The sequence below is a fragment of the Lithobates pipiens genome, unplaced genomic scaffold (assembly GCF_037356315.1).
Source record: "Lithobates pipiens isolate NorthernLeopardFrog02 unplaced genomic scaffold, aLitPip1_a1.2 Scaffold_24, whole genome shotgun sequence".
In the NCBI taxonomy this organism is placed as follows: domain Eukaryota; kingdom Metazoa; phylum Chordata; class Amphibia; order Anura; family Ranidae; genus Lithobates; species Lithobates pipiens.
This window is the reverse complement of record NW_027507786.1, coordinates 8,830,941-8,849,984: the sequence shown is the minus strand read 5'-3', so window position 1 is coordinate 8,849,984 and position 19,044 is coordinate 8,830,941. Positions and strand designations below refer to the sequence as shown.

The window sequence follows — 19,044 nt, the reverse complement described above, 5'->3', positions numbered from 1 at the left end:
CAGCAGCCTCGCCATTGCCTCAATGCAGCAGCCTCACCATTGCCTTAAATGCAGCAGCCTCACCATTGCCTTAAATGCAGCAGGCTCACCATTGCCATCAATGCAGCAGCCACACCATTGCCATCAGTATAGGCAGCCTCATCATTGCCATCAATGCAGCAGCCTCACCATTGCCATCAATGCAGCAGCCTCACCATTGCCATCAATGCAGCAGCCTCACCATTGCCTTCAATGCAGCAGCCTCACCATTGCCTTCAATGCAGCAGCCTCACCATTGCCATCACTACAGGCAGCCTCACCATTGCCAATCATTACAGGCAGCCTCACCATTGCCATCAGTACAGGCAGCCTCACCATTGCCATCAATGCAGCAGCCTCGCCATTGCCATCAGTACAGGCAGCCTCACCATTGCCATCAATTTCATGGTGAAAAAGTGAGTGTTATACGCCAATAAATACAGCAGTTAAAGTAACGCAGTACCGTATCCAAAAATATATATAATTTTTTAAATGGCCTGGTCATGAAGGGGGGGGGGGGGAGGGGGTAAACCTTCCAGAGGTCAAGTGTAAAAATGAGAGGAAAGTTTGCTCCATCGATAAGAAAAAAAATGATAAGGGATAACAGGTTGAAAAACATTTAAGTTTTTTTGATTCATTTGCTACATTTGTTACATGTTTGTTATGCACAGTATACAGTGTTGCTTTAGGCCCTATACCCGCAGTGCCGGGTTCACACCACAACACAGTGTGGATAAAGTGAGGGGGTCATTGGGGGCATCAGGTAAAAACAACCAGGAGGGTCCCTGACTACTTTTCTCTTTCTCCTGCAGGTCTAAAAGACTCATTTCTTCCCCCTCTGAAGGTGCAGTGACGAGTTCCACGCTTGTTTCCAAGATGTTTCTCATCTTCTTGGCGGTGACCCTGAGCTTCGTGTCCACCTCTCCGACCAGAAGATCTGAGATCTCCGATGAAGTCACCCCGGATTCCCTCTTGGACCTCCCTGGGGAGACGGACAGTCTGAACGACATCTTCAGGGAAGTGGGAGATCTGATTCGGGATTCCAACTCTAAGCTGGAGAATGCTGTGAAAGAGGTAAGGCGCACCGAGCTGCATCTTAGAATGGCGCTGCGAACCGCTTGTTCGTAGAAAGGCCGTGAAGCGCATCTCCATTTAGTGCAGTGTGAAGTCTCACCAAGATAAGTACCACATTTTACGAGATAACTTACCGTAAGAGTATAGCTATAATAATAATAATAATAATAATTATAATAAAAAAAACTATGTAAATTAATTCTGTTTGGATGAGCCAAAATCAAACATTCTCAGGCTGGTTAAATGTTATTCATTGAAAAAAAAAAAGTGTAGAAGGGTAAAATACCACATTATGGCCACTGGATGGAGCTGAAGGGGACACTTTTTTCCCATAATACACAGCACCATCTAGTGGCCATAATGCTTATAAATAATGGATGAACACCTATGTACATTTTTCTATAAATGGTCCCCTTAGTATTAGTCTAATGGTTAAAGTGTATTTAAAGCCTAACAATTCATTTCTATTATTTCCTCACAATATAGCCCTGAAAATATTTTGTTACATCTATTTGATACCTGCAGAAAATACCCATTGATTCTGCCAGAAATCTTGTAAGCTGATAGCTTCCTGCGCCGCATTCTTATTAGTTACATTATTCCTAGTTCTCTCCGAGGACTAGAGAATCACACTCCCATGCTATAAAAAATAGGAAGAGGGGGGGTGTTCTGTAGTCCAAAGGTACTTCCTCTCCTAGGGTGACAACATTGCTTCTGAATACAGTGCTATAAGTGAGGGTCGTCATCCTAGGAGAGAAAAAAAGGCTTTAGAATTCAGTGCAGTATAAGGAAGAAAAGGCTCTGGGACTCAAGCAAGGTACAGGGAATAAAAGGCTCTAGGACTTAAGTGAGTTATAGGGAAGAAAAGGCTCTGCGCCACAAGTGAGATATTGGGAAGAAAAGGCTCTGGGACTCAAGCTAGGGTATTAGGAAGCAAGGGCTCTGGGACTCAAGCAAGGTGTAGGGAAGAAAAGGCTCTGGGACTTAATTGAGGTATAGGGAAGAAAAGGCTATGGAACTCAAGCAAGGTGAAGGGAATAAAAGACTCTAGGTAGAACTTAAGTGAGGTATGGGGAAGAAAAGGCTCTGAGCCACAAATGAGGTATAGGAAAGAAAAGGCTCTGGGAATTAAGCAAGGTACAAGGAAGAAAGGGCTCTGGGACTCAACCAAGGTATAAGAAAGAAAAGGCTCTGAGCCACAAGTGAGGTATTAGGAAGAATAGGCTCTGGGAATTAAATAAGGTATAGGGGAGAAAAGGCTCTGGGACTCAAGCTAGGGTATTAGGAAGCAAGGGCTCTGGGACTTAAGCAAGGTATAGGAAAGAAAAGGCTCTGGAACTCAAGCAAGGTATTTAGAAGCAAGGGTTCTGGGACTCAACCAAGTTATAGAAAAGAAAAGGTTTTGGGACTCAAGTAAGGTATAGGGAAGAAAGTTCTCTGGGACTCAAGCAATGTATAGGGAAGAAAAGGCTCTGGGACTTAAGGGAGGTATAGGGAAGAAAAGGCTCTGGGGCTCAAGCAAGGTATTAAGAAGCAAGGGCTCTAGGACTCAAACAAGGTATAAGAAAGAAAAGGCTCTGAGCTACAAGTGAGGTATTGTGAAGAATAGGCTCTGGGAATTAAACAAGGTGTAGGGGAGAAAGGTTCTGGGACTCAAGCTAGGGTATTAGGAAGCAAGGGCTCTGGGACTTAAGCAAGGTATAGGGACGAAAAGGCTCTGGGACTCAAGCAAGGTATTTAGAAGCAAGGGCTCTGGGACTCAACCAAGGTATAGGAAAGAAAAGGTTCTGGGATTCAATCAAGGTATAGGAAAGAAAAGGTTCTGGGACTCAAGCAAGGTATAGGGAAGAAAAAGCTCTGGGACTCAAGCAAGGTATAGGGAAGAAAAGGCTCTGGGACTTAAGTGAGGTATAGGGAAGAAACAGCTCTGGGAATTAAGTGAGGTATAGGGAAGTAAGGGCTCTAGTGCTCAAACAAGGTATAGGGAAGAAAATACTCTGGGACTCAAGCAAGGTATAGGGAAGAAAAGGCTCTAGCACTCCATCAAAACTTAGGGAAGAAAAGGCTCTTGGATTAAAGCGATGTGTAATAAAGAAAAGGCTCTTGGATTAAAGTGATGTGTAATGAAGAAAAGGCTCTAGAACTCAAGCGAGGTATAGGGAAGAAAAGGCTCTGGGATTCAAGGTAGGCATAGGAAGGAAAAGGTTCAGGGACTCAAATGGAATATAGCCAGGAAAAGGCACAGCGACTTAAAGTAGGCAAAACTTATTTTTTTACATTTTGGATAGAGTAAGGGATGCATATAACCCCCATCTGTTTTATTTTTGCCATTTGTGTCTCATTGGGGAGATCTTCCTTTCCCATAGCCGCAACAGGAAATAAGAGGAAATCCCTCCTGGGTGACAATCATCAGAACTAATGTCCCCATTGGAAGATTTCCCATCTATTCCTGTTTTGGTGACTGACAACCCAAAAGTTGGGGATTTTCTTTCACTTTCACTTTTGGTGATAATGGTAAGCAGGACAAATAAAGAGGGTGAATCTCCCTAATGGGGGGCACAGACTGCAGAAAAAACTGACAGGGGTTCTAATCCCTCTCCACTCTATCCAAAGTTATACTTTTAAGGGGGTAAAGGGAAAAAAGGCTATCAGACTTAGACAGGGTATAAGGAGGAAAAGGCTGTAGGTCTCATTGGAGGGTATAGGGAGAAAAAGACTCTGGGACTCATTGGGGGTTTTGGTAAGAAAAGACTAAGGGACTCAGTGGGGGTTTTGGGAGATAAAGGCTCTTGTACTCATTGGTGGTAGAGTAATTAAAGGCTCTCTGACTTAAGTGGGTTATAAGGCGGAAAAGGCTCTGGGACTCATTAGGGGTATAGGAGGAATAACGCTCTGGGACTCATTGGGGGTATAGGGAGGAAAAGGCTCTTGGACTCATAAGGGAAAAAAGGAGGAAAAGACTCTATGACTCATTGGGGGCATAGGGAAGAAAAGCTCTGGGACTCATTGGGGGTATAGAGAAGAAAATGCTCTTGGACTCGTTGGGGGGGAAAAGGGAGAAGAAGTCTCTGGGACTCATTGGGAATATAGAAAAGAAAATGCTCTTGGACTCATTGCGGGTATAGGGAGGAAAACGCTCTGGGACTCAGTGGGGGTACAGGGAGAAAAAGGCTCTGGGACTCATTGGGGGTTTTGGTAAGAAAACACTAAGGGACACAGTGGGGGTTTTGGGAAGTAAAGGATCTTGTACTCATTGGTGGTTAAGAAAATAAAAGGCTTTCTGACTTAAGCAGGTTATAAGGTGGCAAAGGCTCTGGGACTCATTGGGGGTATAGGAGGGAAAACGCTCTGGGACTCATTGGGGGTATAGGGAGGAAAAGCCTCTTGGACTCAGAGAAAAAAGGAGGAAAAGACTCTATGACTCATTGGGGGCACAGGGAAGAGAAGGCTCTTGGACTCATTGGGGGTAAAGGGAGGAAAACACTCTGGGACTCGTTGGGGGTAAAGGGAGGAGAAGGCTCTGGGGCTTATTGGGGTAAAGGGAGGAGAAGGCTCTGGGGCTTATTGGGGTAAAGGGAGGAGAAGGCTCTGGGACTCATTGGGGATTTGGGAATATAGAAAAGAAAATGCTCTTGGACTCATTGGGGGTATAGGGTGGAAAACGCTCTTGGACTCATTGGGGGTAAAGGGAGGAGAAGGCTTTGGGACTCATTGGGAATATAGAAAAGAAAATGCTCTTGGACTCATTGGGGGTATAGGGAGAAAAAGGCTCTGGGACTCATTGGGGGTTTTGGTAAGAAAACACTAAGGGACTCAGTGGGGGTTTTGGGAGGTAAAGGCTCTTGTACTCATTGGCGGTAGAGAAAATAAAAGGCTTTCTGACTTAAGCGGGTTATAAGTAGGCAAAGGCTCTGGGACTCATTGGGGGTATAGGAGGGAAAACGCTCTGGGACTCATTGGGCGTATAGGGAGGAAAAGGCTCTTGGACTCATTAGGGAAAAAAGGAGGAAAAGACTCTGACTCATTGGGGGCATAGGGAAGAGAAGGCTCTGGGACTCATTGGGGGTATAGAGAAGAAAATGCTCTTGGACTCATTGGGGGTAAAGGGAGGAAAACGCTCTGGGACTCGTTGGGGGTAAAGGGAGGAGAAGGCTCTGGGACTCGTTGGAGCTAAAGGGAAGAGAAGGTTCTGGGACTCATTGGGGGTGGGGGGAAAAGGGAGGAAAATGCTCTGGGACTCATTGGGGGTATAGAGAAGAAAATGCTCTTGGACTCGTTGGGGGTAAAGCGAGGAGAAGGCTCTGGGACTGAAGAAGTTAAGGTTCGGGATAGGTTACAACTCGGGAATTTGGCTAGGCACATTATAATTTAGATTTGTTTTTGGCAAGGAAAGCCGGTCTTCAAGAATAACTGCACTGTTTTTATAAGATTTCTGTGTAACCGCCAAGTCCCTCTGCAGAAGCTTCCATTTCTATGCTTCCATGTGACCATTCCTCCTCTAAAGCATCTCACAGCCTAACGAGTCTGGACCAGGAGAAAACCTCTGCTCCCATGAGGCAATGGGGGATCTCCTGTGTACATCAGTCTGAGCAGTGCTCTGATTATGGCGTAGTGGAGGGTCAGCAGAGACTGTTGTTGGGGTGTCTGGAACAGCTATGTCCTATGAGTACAGCTATTATAGTGTTAATTAACGTGTATCTAAAGCCAAACCCCTGATATCTGGGGGCCCCCTTTTACTTTTACAGGGGCTTCCAGATTTCAATAAACCCTCAGCCTGTAGACCCCCCAACAACCACCAGGCTAGGTTGTGGGGAAGATGCCTTTGTCCTTATCAAAAAAGGACTCCCCAGGAAGGACACCCCTCAAGTTGAGGGCACGGTATGGTTCAGGAGGGGGGAGCACACACTCATTACCCCCCCTTTCCTGGCCAGCCAGTCAGGCTGCATGCTCAGAGTAAGGGTCTGGTATGGATTTCCTGGGGGACCTCACACATATTTTTATTTTTGCATGAGGTCCCCCTTAAAATCCATACCAAACTCAAAGGGTCTTGTTATTTTTTGCTGCGGGATGTGCTCAAGCAGCCTTTCTTAACCTTTTAACGCTGGAGGAACCCCAAAAATGATTTTCAGGTCTTGAGGAACCATTACTAAAACCAATTTATCAGGGGTCAATAGGAACAATGCCCCCTTATACTGGTGGTCAATGGGAAGAATGTCCCGTTAACCACTTCAGCCCCGGACCATTTTGCTGGTCAAAGACCAGACCACTTTTTGCGATTCGGCACTGCACGCTTTAACCGACAATTACGCGGCCGTGTGACGTGGCTCCCAAACAAAATTGGCGTCCTTTTTTTCCCACAAATAGAGCTTTCTTTTGGTGGTATTTGATCACCCCTGCGTTTTTTATTTTTTGCGCTATAAACAAAAATAGAGTGACAATTTTGAAAAAAAAAAAACGCATTATTTTTTACTTTTTGTTATAATAAATATCCCCAAAAAATATATAAAAAAAAATGTTTTTCCCTCAGTTTAGGCCGATACGTATTCTTCTACATATTTTTGGCAAAAAAAAAATCGCAATAAGCGATTATTGATTGGTTTGCGCAAAAGTTATAGCGTTTACAAAATAGGGGATAGTTTTATGGCATTTTTATTAAAAAAAATTTTTTTACTAGTAATGGCGGCGATCATTGCGACATTATGGCGGACACATCGGACATTTTTGACACATTTTTGGGACCATTGTCATTTATACAGCAATCACTGCTATATAAATGCACTGATTCCTGTGTAAATGACACTGGCAGTTAAGGGGTTAACCAGTGGGTGGCAGTGTAGGGGTTAAGTGTTCCTAGGGGTGTGTTACTAACTGTGGGGGGCTGGGGTTTCATTTAGTGAACACTAATCTCTGCTCCAATCACATGGAGCAGAGATCAGCATCACTAGTTGCTAGGCAGAACGGGGAAATGCTGTTTACAACGGCATTTCTCCGTTCAGCTGCCCTGTGAGACGATGGCGGGTATGCCCGGGGCGATCGAGTCCGCGGGACCCGCGACCAGACTCACGGGGGTCCCGCGGCGTGCTCGCGATGGCAGGGCGGCATTAAAGATTGGACGTACCTGTACGCCAATACGCCTGCCCGTGCCATTCTGCCGATGTACATCGGCATGCGCTGGTCGGGAACCGGTTAAAGTGACGCTCAGAATGCCACCCTTAAAGAGGAAGTAAACCCTGATGAGTTTACTTCCTCTTTCATTCCCTGCAAAGGCAAAGCATAATGGACTACTATGCATCGCATAGTAGCCCATTATGTGTCACTTACCTGACACAGGAGCCAGCGAAGTCACTGCTGTCCCCTGTAGTCCGCCGCATCCATCTTGTTGGTGGGGTCTCGCAGCTCCGCTGCTGTCATTTGGCGAAGCCGCGATGCCGTCACTCCCGCGCATGCGCACAGGAGCCGACACGCGCGGCAGCTCCGTCGCTGAGAATGCTGCGCTCAGTGCGCCTGCGCGCCGCTGTCTACGGCGCATGCGCCGTAGACAGCGGTGCCCGTTTTCGGGCAAATATCTCCTAAACCATATAGGTTTAGGAGATATTGCTTGGACCTACAGGTAAGCCTTAATCTAGGCTTAACTGTAGGTCAAAGTGGTTTGTAAGGGTTTACAACCACTTTAAAGGCAGCTAAAAAGATATTTGGTGCCATACTGCTGGCTATGTTAAGTGATGCTGAACCTCGAACTCTGTAGGCACCATCATAAAGGTGGTTCATCAGCCACAGCTCAGGGAACCCCTAGCAACCTCTGGAGGAACCCCGGTTGAGAATGGCTGCGCTACAGCATAGGTGACATTTACAAGGAAAGAAAAGATGAAATTGCAAGCAAATGACATTTCACTGCCGGATTTCTTTTGTCAAAAAATAAAACCGTTCACAGACCCCTCCAAAGGTATCCTAAAATACACGGCAGATTGCTATGTATTTTAGGGGGTCTTGGAGGGGGGGGGGGGGGGTTGTATGCAGTCAGTTTTGTTTTTTTATTTTAATTTTTTTACTTAGAAGCCAGCAGGGAAATGTAATTGTCTGCCAATTTAAAACCATTTTTTTCTTTTAAGGCTGGGTTCACACTGCTGCGGGGGGAGATCCGGATGTGATTCGCACCGCAAATCACATCCGATCTCCGTAGCGATGCGAGTTCAGCCATACAGATAGTATGGCTGAATTCGCATCGCTCCCGCAGCAAACTCGCACGGGACCCTTTTTTTGGTCCGCAACAGAATCGGATCGCATGGGTGTTCACACCATGCGATCCGATTCCTGTGCGAGTCGGCAGATCGCACTGCGATATGCGGACGGATCTGGGGGTGTCATTAACATATCATTGACACTCCCAGCCGTCCGCATAGGGCAGTGTGAACTGCCGGCGGGAGTAATGCGATGCGGGAAAACGCAGCGGATTCGCGGCGTTCCCGCATCGCAGCGGTGTGAACCCGGCCTAAATGTCTATGGTTTAAAAAAAAAACACTGCTCTTAGGATTTTTAAAACATTTGTTGCATTTGTTCACCACCCCCCAGGGCAGTGTTCACCACCCCCCCCCCCCCCCCCCCCATGCTATTTTTCGACAACCCCCTATTAGCCCAGAAAATGGGCATTTTTGATTTTTACAGATTCAGCTCCCATTGATTTCAGTAGGGTTCTGGTTGGGCATCTGAAGTTTGACGGACTGCTCGACCCGAACCCAGGGCCGTTCGGCTCATCCCTACAAGATGAGGATCCTGTACAACTGTGCAAGGCTGAAGGGCAGGCTGGAAGTTGGATTTAAGCCTCCTTCTTGCAGCAGAGGGCTGGCACATCCCGGCAAACAATCGCTTCATGCCATCGGAATTCCCATTAAATTCGAAGTCAGAGCTCCACCACATAATTTCCAGATTGCCATGACAGCCAGATTGCCATGCCATGAAATCTGATAGTTTCGGAAGGAGGTCAGCCCCTTGTATTCATCTCAGTAGAGATCCCCTTTAAAAAAAAAGCTGGGCTTGAGCTTGGTGATGACCCAGAAAGCCGGCACCGGGTTTTGTTCAGTTAACAGGGTTTTCAGTATAAAATGATGGAATCCTACATTTCTCTCTTGTTCCCTGTACACCCCCTCCCCCTCCCCCCCTTACCCACAAACCCCAAAGGTTTTTTTTTTTTTTTCAGTTTCCGCGGAAGGCAGAATTTTCTTGGCAGGGAATTAAATTAGATGCTGAGGAAGGTGTAGAAATAAAATCTGTCCGTGGCTTCTCTGTTTCCCCGCCTGGAAAAAAAAACACGTTTTATTTCTGGGAGATGTCTGGAGGAGGAAGAACAACGCCGAGCTTCAGGCGAGACATGGAATCCACTCATTAATATGACCCAATGACTGCAATCTCATAGGAGACTTAACAGGGGAATGTTATTATTAAAGTTGTTTTCACTTCTTTTTAAATCCAGGCTAAAGATACATTGTATCAATCCAATCATCATGTGTATTCTTCCTGCATCTCGGTGAGTTTTGTGTATTTCTTCCAGATCTGTGCAGTAATTCAGTGTGAGACTGGTCTGGTCTCCGCCCCCTCCTGTATTTGGTCTGGTCTCCGCCCCTCCTGTATTTTTCTGAAGTAGGTGGAGCTGCTGGGCTCCTCTCACAACTCTGCTCTCTCTCTCTCCTTGTGCAGGGTGACTGGTTTTGTCTCCGCCCCCTCCTGTCATTTTCTGCAGGCAGCCCGTAATGGGTGGAGCCTTCTGAGCCCCTCCCACCGCTGTGCTCTCTGCATGTCTACTGGGACTGGTTTTGTCTCTGCCCCCCCTCCTGTGGTTTTCTGCAGGCAGCGCAAAATGTGTGGAGCCTCCTGAGCACCTCCCACAGCTCTGCCCTCTTTCCTTGTGCAGAGTGACCAGTCTTGTCTCCGCCCCCCCCCCCCCCCCCCTGTAGTTTTCTGCAGGAAGCCTGTAGTGGGTGGAGCCTGCTGGGCCCCTCCCACAGCTCTGCCCTCTTTCCTTGTGCAGGGTGACCAGTCTTGTCTCCGCCCCCCCCCCTGTAGTTTTCTGCAGGAAGCTTGTAGTGGGTGGAGCCTGCTGGGCCCCTCCCACAGCTCTGCCCTCTTTCCTTGTGCAGGGTGACCAGTCTTGTCTCCGCCCCCCCCCCCTGTAGTTTTATGCAGGGAGCTTGTAGTGGGTGGAGCCTGCTGAGCCCCTCCCACAGCTCTGCTCTCTGCACAGGCTCAGGGCCGGTGCTACCACTAGGCAAACTAGGCAGCGCCGCTTAGGGCGCACTGCTGCCTAGGGCGCCCGGTCCTACACTCTTCTCTCTGCCGCAAGCAACTAAGTCTCAGCATCAGCAGGCAGAGGTGGAGAACTGTGTCTGTGTCCCGACTCTCAAATGAATGGAAGCAACAAACATTAATTGATGGGTGCTGGTAGGCAGCATTGATGGGTGCTGGTAGGCTGCATTTGATGGGTGCTGGTGAGGCTGTAATGATGGGCGCTGGTGAGGCTGCATTGATGGGCACTGGTAGTCTGCATTGATGGGCGTTGGTAGGCTGCGTTTGATGGGAGCTGGTGAGGCTACATTTATGAGGAAAAAAGAGTGAGGTGCGCTACAAAAAATTAAGAAATACGCTTACATGAAAAGGCTCATAAAAACATTGACTTAATGGTGTATCTATCCTATATAGAAAAGGTAACAAATACACCTTGATATAGTTTCCCAAAAAACCCTAAATGACAGTGAATGTTCAAAGAGAAAAAAAATATATTAATTAAACCTAAACAGATAAATATAGATACAAAATATATATGTATACCAACTATATCTAAAAATCGTATTAAGTATCAGAATAGTGAATAAAGACCCTTAAGTAATATAAACAATCATATTATGATGTGAACCTGCAAAAAGAGCAAACAATATAAAATCCACTGTTCCGTTGTCTTAAACCATTAAGGAAACATGGATATAGAAATTAATTGTGAACATAACATAAAGTGTTTGCAATGTTCAAAAAGTCCATATAAAGTCTCTATTTGCAAGGTATTCCGCAGTGAAATGGTGACAGCATAAAGATCCAAAACGAACGTGACTCGTGCTTAACCTCCACCAAAGATATTACTGCCGCTTACCAGAAATGAGTGGTTCTTTGTCATAGAGAACCATATAGAGCAGGTGACTGATTCCCTCAGTCCAGGGTTTCCACGAATGGATGTGAAGAAATTCCAGAATCCGTTCGCCTCTCGATTTGCTCCCGTTCACAGATTAGCATAAAAAGTAAAAGACTCACAATAGTGTAAAACCCAAATATATCTTTAATCGAACGTAAGAGACAAATGCGCACTTACAGAAATGAAGATAAAAACGATCGTTTCAGCGAAACCGAGCCGGCCGGTCTCGATTCGCGCCCGTTATACCGTAAACATACAACACGAGATGGTGGCGTCAGGACGTCGCTCCTCTCCCGATTTATGAGCACTGGTAGGCTGCATTTGATGGGTGCTAGTGAGGCTGAATTGATGGGCACTGGTAGGCTGCATTGATGGGTGCTGGTGAGGCTGCATTTGATGGGTGCTGGTGAGGCTACCTTGATGAGCACTGATAGGCTGCATTTGATGTGCACTAGTGAGGCTGCATTGATGGGCACTGGTAGGCTGCATTGATGGGCACTGGCAGTGGCGGCTGGTGAAGTTTTTGGATGGGGGGTCTTCTCGCCGACTCCTCCGCTATCTTCTTGTAGCTCTTTTGCTAGCGGAGGAGCCCGGCTTTCTTCCTCGCCGCCGGCCTCTTCTCCTGACTTCGGGGGGTCTTGTCCCCCTCTTCGGTTCTTCTGCCGGGCCACCGCGCCTTCTTATAGCTCTTTACAGGCGGTGGCCCGGTCTTCTGTCGCCGCCGCCTGTTCTTCTCTTCTTCTTCTTCTCCTTCTTCTCCAGGAGATGTTGCCTCGACGATCTCCCTGGCCGGAATGCCAGGGACGCGCTGCGCTGCCACTTATATAGGGACAATGGGGCGGTGTCACATGGGTGATGTCACATGGGTTGGTCACATGGGTTGATGTCACAGTCCGCGTCCCTGGCATTCCGGCCAGGGAGATCGTCGAGGCAACATCTCCTGGAGAAGAAGAAGAAGAAGAAGAAGAACGGGCGGCGGCGGCGATAGAAGACCGGGCCACCGCCTGTAAAAGAGCTATAAGAAGGCGCGGTGGCCGGCAGAAGAACCGAAGAGGGGGACAAGACCCCCGAAGTCGGAAGAAGAGGCCGGCGGCGAGAAAGAAAGCCGGGCTCCCTCCGCTAGAAAAGAGCTACAAGAAGATAGCGGAGGAGTCCGAGGAGAAGACCCCCGAAGACGGAAGACCCCCGGAGCTGTGCAATAAAATATTTTAACCCTGTGTTGTGTTTTTTTTTGTACTTTTTTTCACAGGTGAATGGGTAGGGGTACATTGTACCCCATACTCATTCACATAGGGTGGGGGGGGCCGGTATCCGGGGCCCCCTTATTTAAAGGGGGCTCCCGGATTCCGATAAGCCCCCCGCCCGCAGACCCCGACAACCAACGGCCAGGGTTGTCGGGAAGAGGCCCTTGTCCTCATCACTTGGGGACAAGGTGCTTTGGGGTGGGGGGCCGCACGCCAGTCCTCCCCAAGGCACCCCCCCATGTTGAGGGCACGCGGCCTGGTACGGCTCAGGAGGGGGGGGCGCCCGCTCGTCCCCACCCCCTTCCTGCTCGGCCGGGTAGCGTGCTCGGATAAGGGTCTGGTGTGGATCTGGGGGGGACCCCCACGCCGTTTTTTTCGGCGTAGGGGGTTCCCCTTGGAATCCATACCAGACCTAAGGGCCTGGTATGCTCTCGGAGGGGGAACCCACGTCAATTTTTTTTCAGAAATTTGGCGTGGAGTTCCCCCTTCAGAGCTCATTCTCTGATTGGCCACGGCAAAAGTCGCCTGGCCTGGGGAAACCTTTCTGGCTGCGAAAGCTTTTTGCATTCATTCAGCTAAATGCACGAACATTCTCCACAAAGTAGAAACTAGAAAGCCTTTATGCGGTGACTCACCTGTCTCACTGTCTGGCAGCTCCGCTCGGGCTAAGGAACGGAGCTGCCGACGTCACTTCCGGGTTTTGTGAAGCAGCCGAAAGCCGGAAGTGACTGCCTGTCTAAGAATGACAATGCTCCCGCCCGTAGAATCACAGTGATTTTACGGGCGGAAGCTAGTCGGCGTTCTGCAGTGCGCCGCAAGGCGGGTTTGTAACCCGCAAATGAAGCGCCATGGATGCAATCTTGTGATTGCATCGACGTGGCGCTTCTCATAGTGCACTGTGACCGGCGCCACAGTACACTATGTCAAATTGTTAAATGACATTTTTTTTTTTTTAAATGTCTTAAAGGGCCCGTTTATTTTTATTTATTTTTTTTTTACTTTTTTTTTTTTTACACCTAGGGAGAGGGGGGGCGGCGCCCGGGCGCCCCCTATGGGCGGGCCGCCACTGGGCACTGGTGAGGCTGCATTTGATGGGCGCTGGTGAGGCTGCATTGATGGGCACTGGTGAGGCTGCATTGATGGGCACTGGTAGGCTGCATTGATGGGCACTGGTGAGGCTGAATTTGATGGGCGCTTCATTAAAAAGGTGGGGTATTCATGGGCAGGGCAAAGGGGCTGGAGTCAGGGGTGGGCCCAAGAGGGGGGGGGGGTCGTCAAAATTAGGTTTTGCCTAGGGCAGTGATGGCGAACCTCGGCACCCCAGATGTTTTGGAACTACATTTCCCATGATTCTCATGCACTTTGCAGTGTAGTTGAGCATCATGGGAAATGTAGTTCCAAAACATCTGGGGTGCCAAGGTTCGCCATCACTGGCCTAGGGTGTCAAAAAATCCTTGCACCAGCCCTACACAGGCTATGTACAGCACAGTAATGATGTCACTGTTACTTTTACAAGGTCATATCTGGGTTTGCAAAGGCATTTACTGCACAAAAATAATGTATATCCTTTGTTGTCATTGAGTAGCATATTTGAATGTGCCTTTCTGTCTATATCTGTCTATATCTGAGGAATATGAAGTCGGATAGAGAGGTTCTTCCCAAAATCCGAAGAAAGGGTCCAATACATAGGGGTTGGCGGTTATAGCTGATTGGTCACATGTTTGGCCATAAGGTACCGAAACAGGGAAAGATGGTAGATAATACACCACTACCTACCAAATATCCACCAACGCGAGCATTACCTAACCAGTGCTAGAAGACATACCTAGGAGAAAACTCCTTTGTTAAAGTCCAAACACAAAAGGTAGGTAGATTCCAATAGCCGGAATATATAGCAAAAAAAAGTCATATCTGGAATAAGATTAATATAAACTTTCATTTAAAATGCTACAATTGCACAATTATATTGTTAATAAAAATATATCTCATATCTGCCAGTTGGAATAATTACAGCAATTACATCTGACTGCTTTCCGGAGGGATATCCTTGATGTGGGACAGTGGCCTGCAAAGGGAAGGCAGACACAAGATTCCATGTCTTGTCATAATCCTTACAGAGATAATATTGAATTATACATTTGCGCTCATAAGTTTGCATACCCTGGCAGAATTTATGATTTCTTGGCCATTTTTCAGAGAATATGAATAACACAAAAACATTTTTCACTCATGGTTAGTGTTTGGCTGAAGCCATTTATTATCAATCACCTGTGTTTACTATTTTTAAATCATAATCACAACAGAAATTACCCAAATCGCCCTGATCAAAAGTTTACATACCCTGGTGATTTTGGCCTGATAACACGCACACAAGTTGCCACAAAGAGGTTTGAATGGCTATTAAAGGAAACCATCCTCACCTGTGATATCTGCTTGTAATTAGTGTGTGTGTATAAAAGGTCAGTGAGTTTCTGGACTTCTGACAGACCCTTGCATCTTTCATCCAGTGCTGCACTGACGTTTCTGGATTCTGAGTCATGGGGGAAAGCAAAAGAATTATCAAAGGATCTGCGGGAAAAGGTAGTTGAACTCTATAAAACAGGAAAGGGATATAAAAAGGAATTGAGAATGCCAATCAGCAGTGTACAAACTCTAATCAAGAAGTGGAAAATGAGGGGATCTGTTGCAACCAAACCACGGTCAGGTAGACCAACTAAAATTTCAGCCACAACTGCCAGGAAAATTGTTCAGGATGCAAAGAAAAACCCACAAATAACTTCAGGTGAAATACAGGACTCTCTGAAAACATGTAGTGTGGCTGTTTGGACAAAGGCATCCCTGAACATTTCTTTGATAGAAGCCAGTCTGAAAGTGCAGACCAGATGGTATCTAGTCCCTGCGTGCCTGGCTAGGATACATAACACACCGCAGAATGCTTCGGGGGCTGTTTCCTTCGAGGCTCCATGCTTCACATTTGGTGGGAGTGTCCCAAAATCAGGACCTTCTGGAATAGGGTGTTTTCGATGCTCTGAAAATAACAGGGGGCTTTCTGTTGAGCAACAACCCAACCCAACCCCCTAACTTTACTTAAAGTGGTTGTAAACCCTTATAAACCACTTTGACCTACAGGTAAGCCTAGATTAAGGCTTACCTGTAGGTCCAAGAAATATCTCCTAAACCTACATGGTTTAGGAGATATTTCGCCAAAACACAGGCACCACTGTTTACGGCGCATGCGCCGTAGACGGCAGCGTGCAGGCGCACTGAGCGCACCGCTGTCACCGCCGATATGCTGCGAGTGGCGGAGTGACGTCATCGAGGCTTCGTCAAATGACAGCGGCGGAGCAGCGAGACTCACCGAGAAGATGGATGCTCCGGACTACAGGGGACAGCGGTGACTTCGCTGGCTCCTGTGTCAGGTTAGTGACACATAATGGACTACTATGCGATGCGATGCGATGCATAGTAGTCCATTTTGCTTTACCTTTGCAGGGAATCAAAGAGGAAGTAAACTCATCAGGGTTTACTTCCTCTTTAGTGGCCACGTCCACTAAAAAAGCCTAATTCTCTTTATTCTACAAGCAGCTTAGATTATTATAGCAGGAGCATGGAAGACACCCTCAGTATAGTTTAGACGTTTTGAAGTTTTGAAGTTAGTTTTGAAACGTGAAATCTCTTGGATGAAAAGATTGCAGGGATTATTAATGAGCCTTGGAGCGACCTGGATACATGTACCCGTGTCCATGACTCCTGGGGCACTACCAACGAGGGACTAACCTCCTGTTACACCGTCCTTTTCAACCTAGGTCTCCTTGTGTCTCCTGGATTCTTATTTCTTCTGATCTTCCTCTTCCTTCCCTTTTTTCTTTCTCTTCTCTTCTTGGATTCCTTGTTGTTTCCTTTTTCGATACTCAATATACTGTCTCTGTTGCTGTGATATTAATGGTGACCAGGGCTTTTTTTCCAGCAGGAACGTGGGGGAACGCAGTTCCGGCACCTCCAGCACTGAATGTATGCAAGGGGTGCTGGTGTGTGCTGAAAGATGTACTGATGCTAGCTGCTGGGGGGGTCTAGTGTAGCTTTGTACGGGGGGTCTGTTCCTGCTGGGGGGGGAGTCTATTGTTCCTGGTGGGGGATCTATTGTTGCTGGGGGGGGTCTTATGTTGCTAGGAAGTCAGTTGTTCCTTAGAGAGATCTGCGGCTGAGGGAATGGTCCACTGTTGCTGACTGTGGGGAGATCTGTTGTTGCTGCCGGAGGTCTATTGTTGCTGGGGGATTCTTTTCTGCGGGTGGTCCATTACTGTGGGGATAGGGATATATTGTTGCTGGAGGTTCTATTGTTGTTATTGGCTGCAGGGGATCTATTTTACTGCTTTTCTTGTTACCATTAACAGATTCCATACTAAATACTTGACACCATAAAATTATACTTGGCTCTGTATTTTCTAAAGCAGGGGTCTCAAACTGGCGGCCCTCCAGCTGTTTTGCGAAACTACAAGTCCCATAAGGACTTGCAAGGCTGACAGTTACAAGCATGACTCCCTCAGGCAAAGGCACGATGGAGGGCCGCCAATTTGAGACCCCTGCTCTAAAGAGTACAGGGGGGTTGGCAGGGGGTGGAACCAAGGAACGGTCCTTGGAGGTAGGTAGGGGGGGCGGAGAAAAAAATCCCTGAAAGTGACCAATGGTATTCTGCACCAATCAGTAGTGCCTTATGAATGACTTGCTATGTAGCGTGTTCTGTAGCAGTACTGAGAACTTCAATCTACGCTACCATGCATTTTTGGGTTCCAGTTAAAGCGGTAGTAAACCACTGAAAAAAAACAAAAACCTGCAAGACAATAGCATAATGTGCTAGTTAGTATGCATCGCATACTAGCACATTATGAAATACTTACCTTAGAACGAAGCCCCCGCAGCAGCGCCCAGTCATCGCTGAGGGAGCTGACATGTTCCCTCTGCATCTTCTTCCGGGTTCGCAGGCTCCAGCGCTTTGAGTGGCCGGAGACGCGATGACGCATGCGCGCGGGAGTCCTCTGTTCCGGCGAGGAGCTCTGAAGTTCCGGTATGGAACGCCGGACCTTTAAAGCGCATGCGCCGCTGATGTCAGTGGTTGCATGCAGGGTGAATATCTCCTAACCGCGCAGGCTTAGGAGATATTCATTTTGCCTACTGGGAAGCCTTATTATAGGCCTTATTATAGGCTTACCTATAGGTAAAAATCACCAAGCGGGCAATACAACCGCTTTAATGGTTCTTGGTATTAAACTTAGGCCTTTTATCGTATGTATTGTTATAACTACAACCTTATGTTCTGGAATTATACTACATGTGTTGCTCTTGACAATGTGATATTGTTGCGATATGGTTGTTTTTTCTATGCTGACATAAGTAAAAAAAAAAAAAAAAAAAAATGAATGTAAAGTATAAATAGTTAACAGAATTAAACATATATCTTGTATGTATGGATGGATGGATGGATGTGTTAATTAACGGCGCTATATGGGTGCAATAAATAATAATATAATAGATGAGCATCTTAATGACACAGGGATAGGGACAATTGTAGACACGCACCCCCACTCACTCAGGTTGAAGTGGATGAACTGGTGTCTTTATTCAACCTTACTAACTATGTAACTATCTATTAGTATTTTCAGTAAAATAGATTTTAAGCAATAAGAAAACATGCCATAAATCAAAGACTAATCAACACAAAGAGTACAGTATAGGGGGAAGCAGAAGGGCACAATACTGGGATCAAGTGAGCACAATACTGGGATCGGGTGGAAACAATACTGGGATCAGGTGGGCACAATACTGGGATCAGGAGGGCACAATACCAGAATCATTTAGGCACAATACCGGGATCAGGAGGGCACAATACCGGGATCAGGAGGGCACAATACTGGGATCAGGTGGGCACAACATTGGGATCAGGAGAGCACAATACTGGGATCAGGTGAACATAATATTGGGATCAGGAGGGAACAATACTGGGATCAGGAGGGCACAATACTGGGATCAGGTCTACATAATATTGGGATAAGGAGGGCACAATACTGGGATCAGGTGGGCACAATACCAGAATCATTTAGGCACAATACCGGGATCAGGAGGGCACAATACTGGGATCAGGTGGACACAATACTGGGATCAGGAGGGCACAATACTTGGATCAGGTGGGCACACTACTGGGATCAGGTGGACACACTACTGGGATCAGGAGGGCACAATACTGAGATCAGGAGGGCACAATACTGGGATCAGGTGGACATAATATTGAGATCAGGAGGGCACAATACTGGGATCAGGTGGACATAATATTGGGATCAGGAGGGCACAATACTGGGATCAGGTGGACACAATACTGGGATCAGGAGGGCACAATACTTGGATCAGGTGGGCACACTACTGGGATCAGGTTGACACACTACTGGGATCAGGAGGGCACAATACTGAGATCAGGAGGGCACAATACTGGGATCAGATGGACATAATATTGAGATCAGGAGGGCACAATACTGGGATCAG

At 47.1% G+C, this 19,044-nt stretch overlaps 1 protein-coding gene across 2 annotated transcripts in view; it reads left to right on the top strand.

Moving 5' to 3' along the window:
• Positions 1-19,044, top strand: part of DKK3 (dickkopf Wnt signaling pathway inhibitor 3) — a 102,374-nt gene that overhangs the window by 14,147 nt on the left and 69,183 nt on the right. Inside the window, exons 1-2 of one of the 2 annotated variants that reach the window (XM_077453570.1) lie at positions 409-434; positions 831-1,092. In XM_077453570.1, the coding sequence (XP_077309696.1) occupies positions 424-434; positions 831-1,092 (273 nt within the window). In that variant the 5' untranslated portion in view covers positions 409-423. Of the gene's footprint in view, positions 1-408; positions 435-830; positions 1,093-19,044 lie in introns of those variants that run through there. The other variant, XM_077453571.1, reaches the window with a different exon arrangement.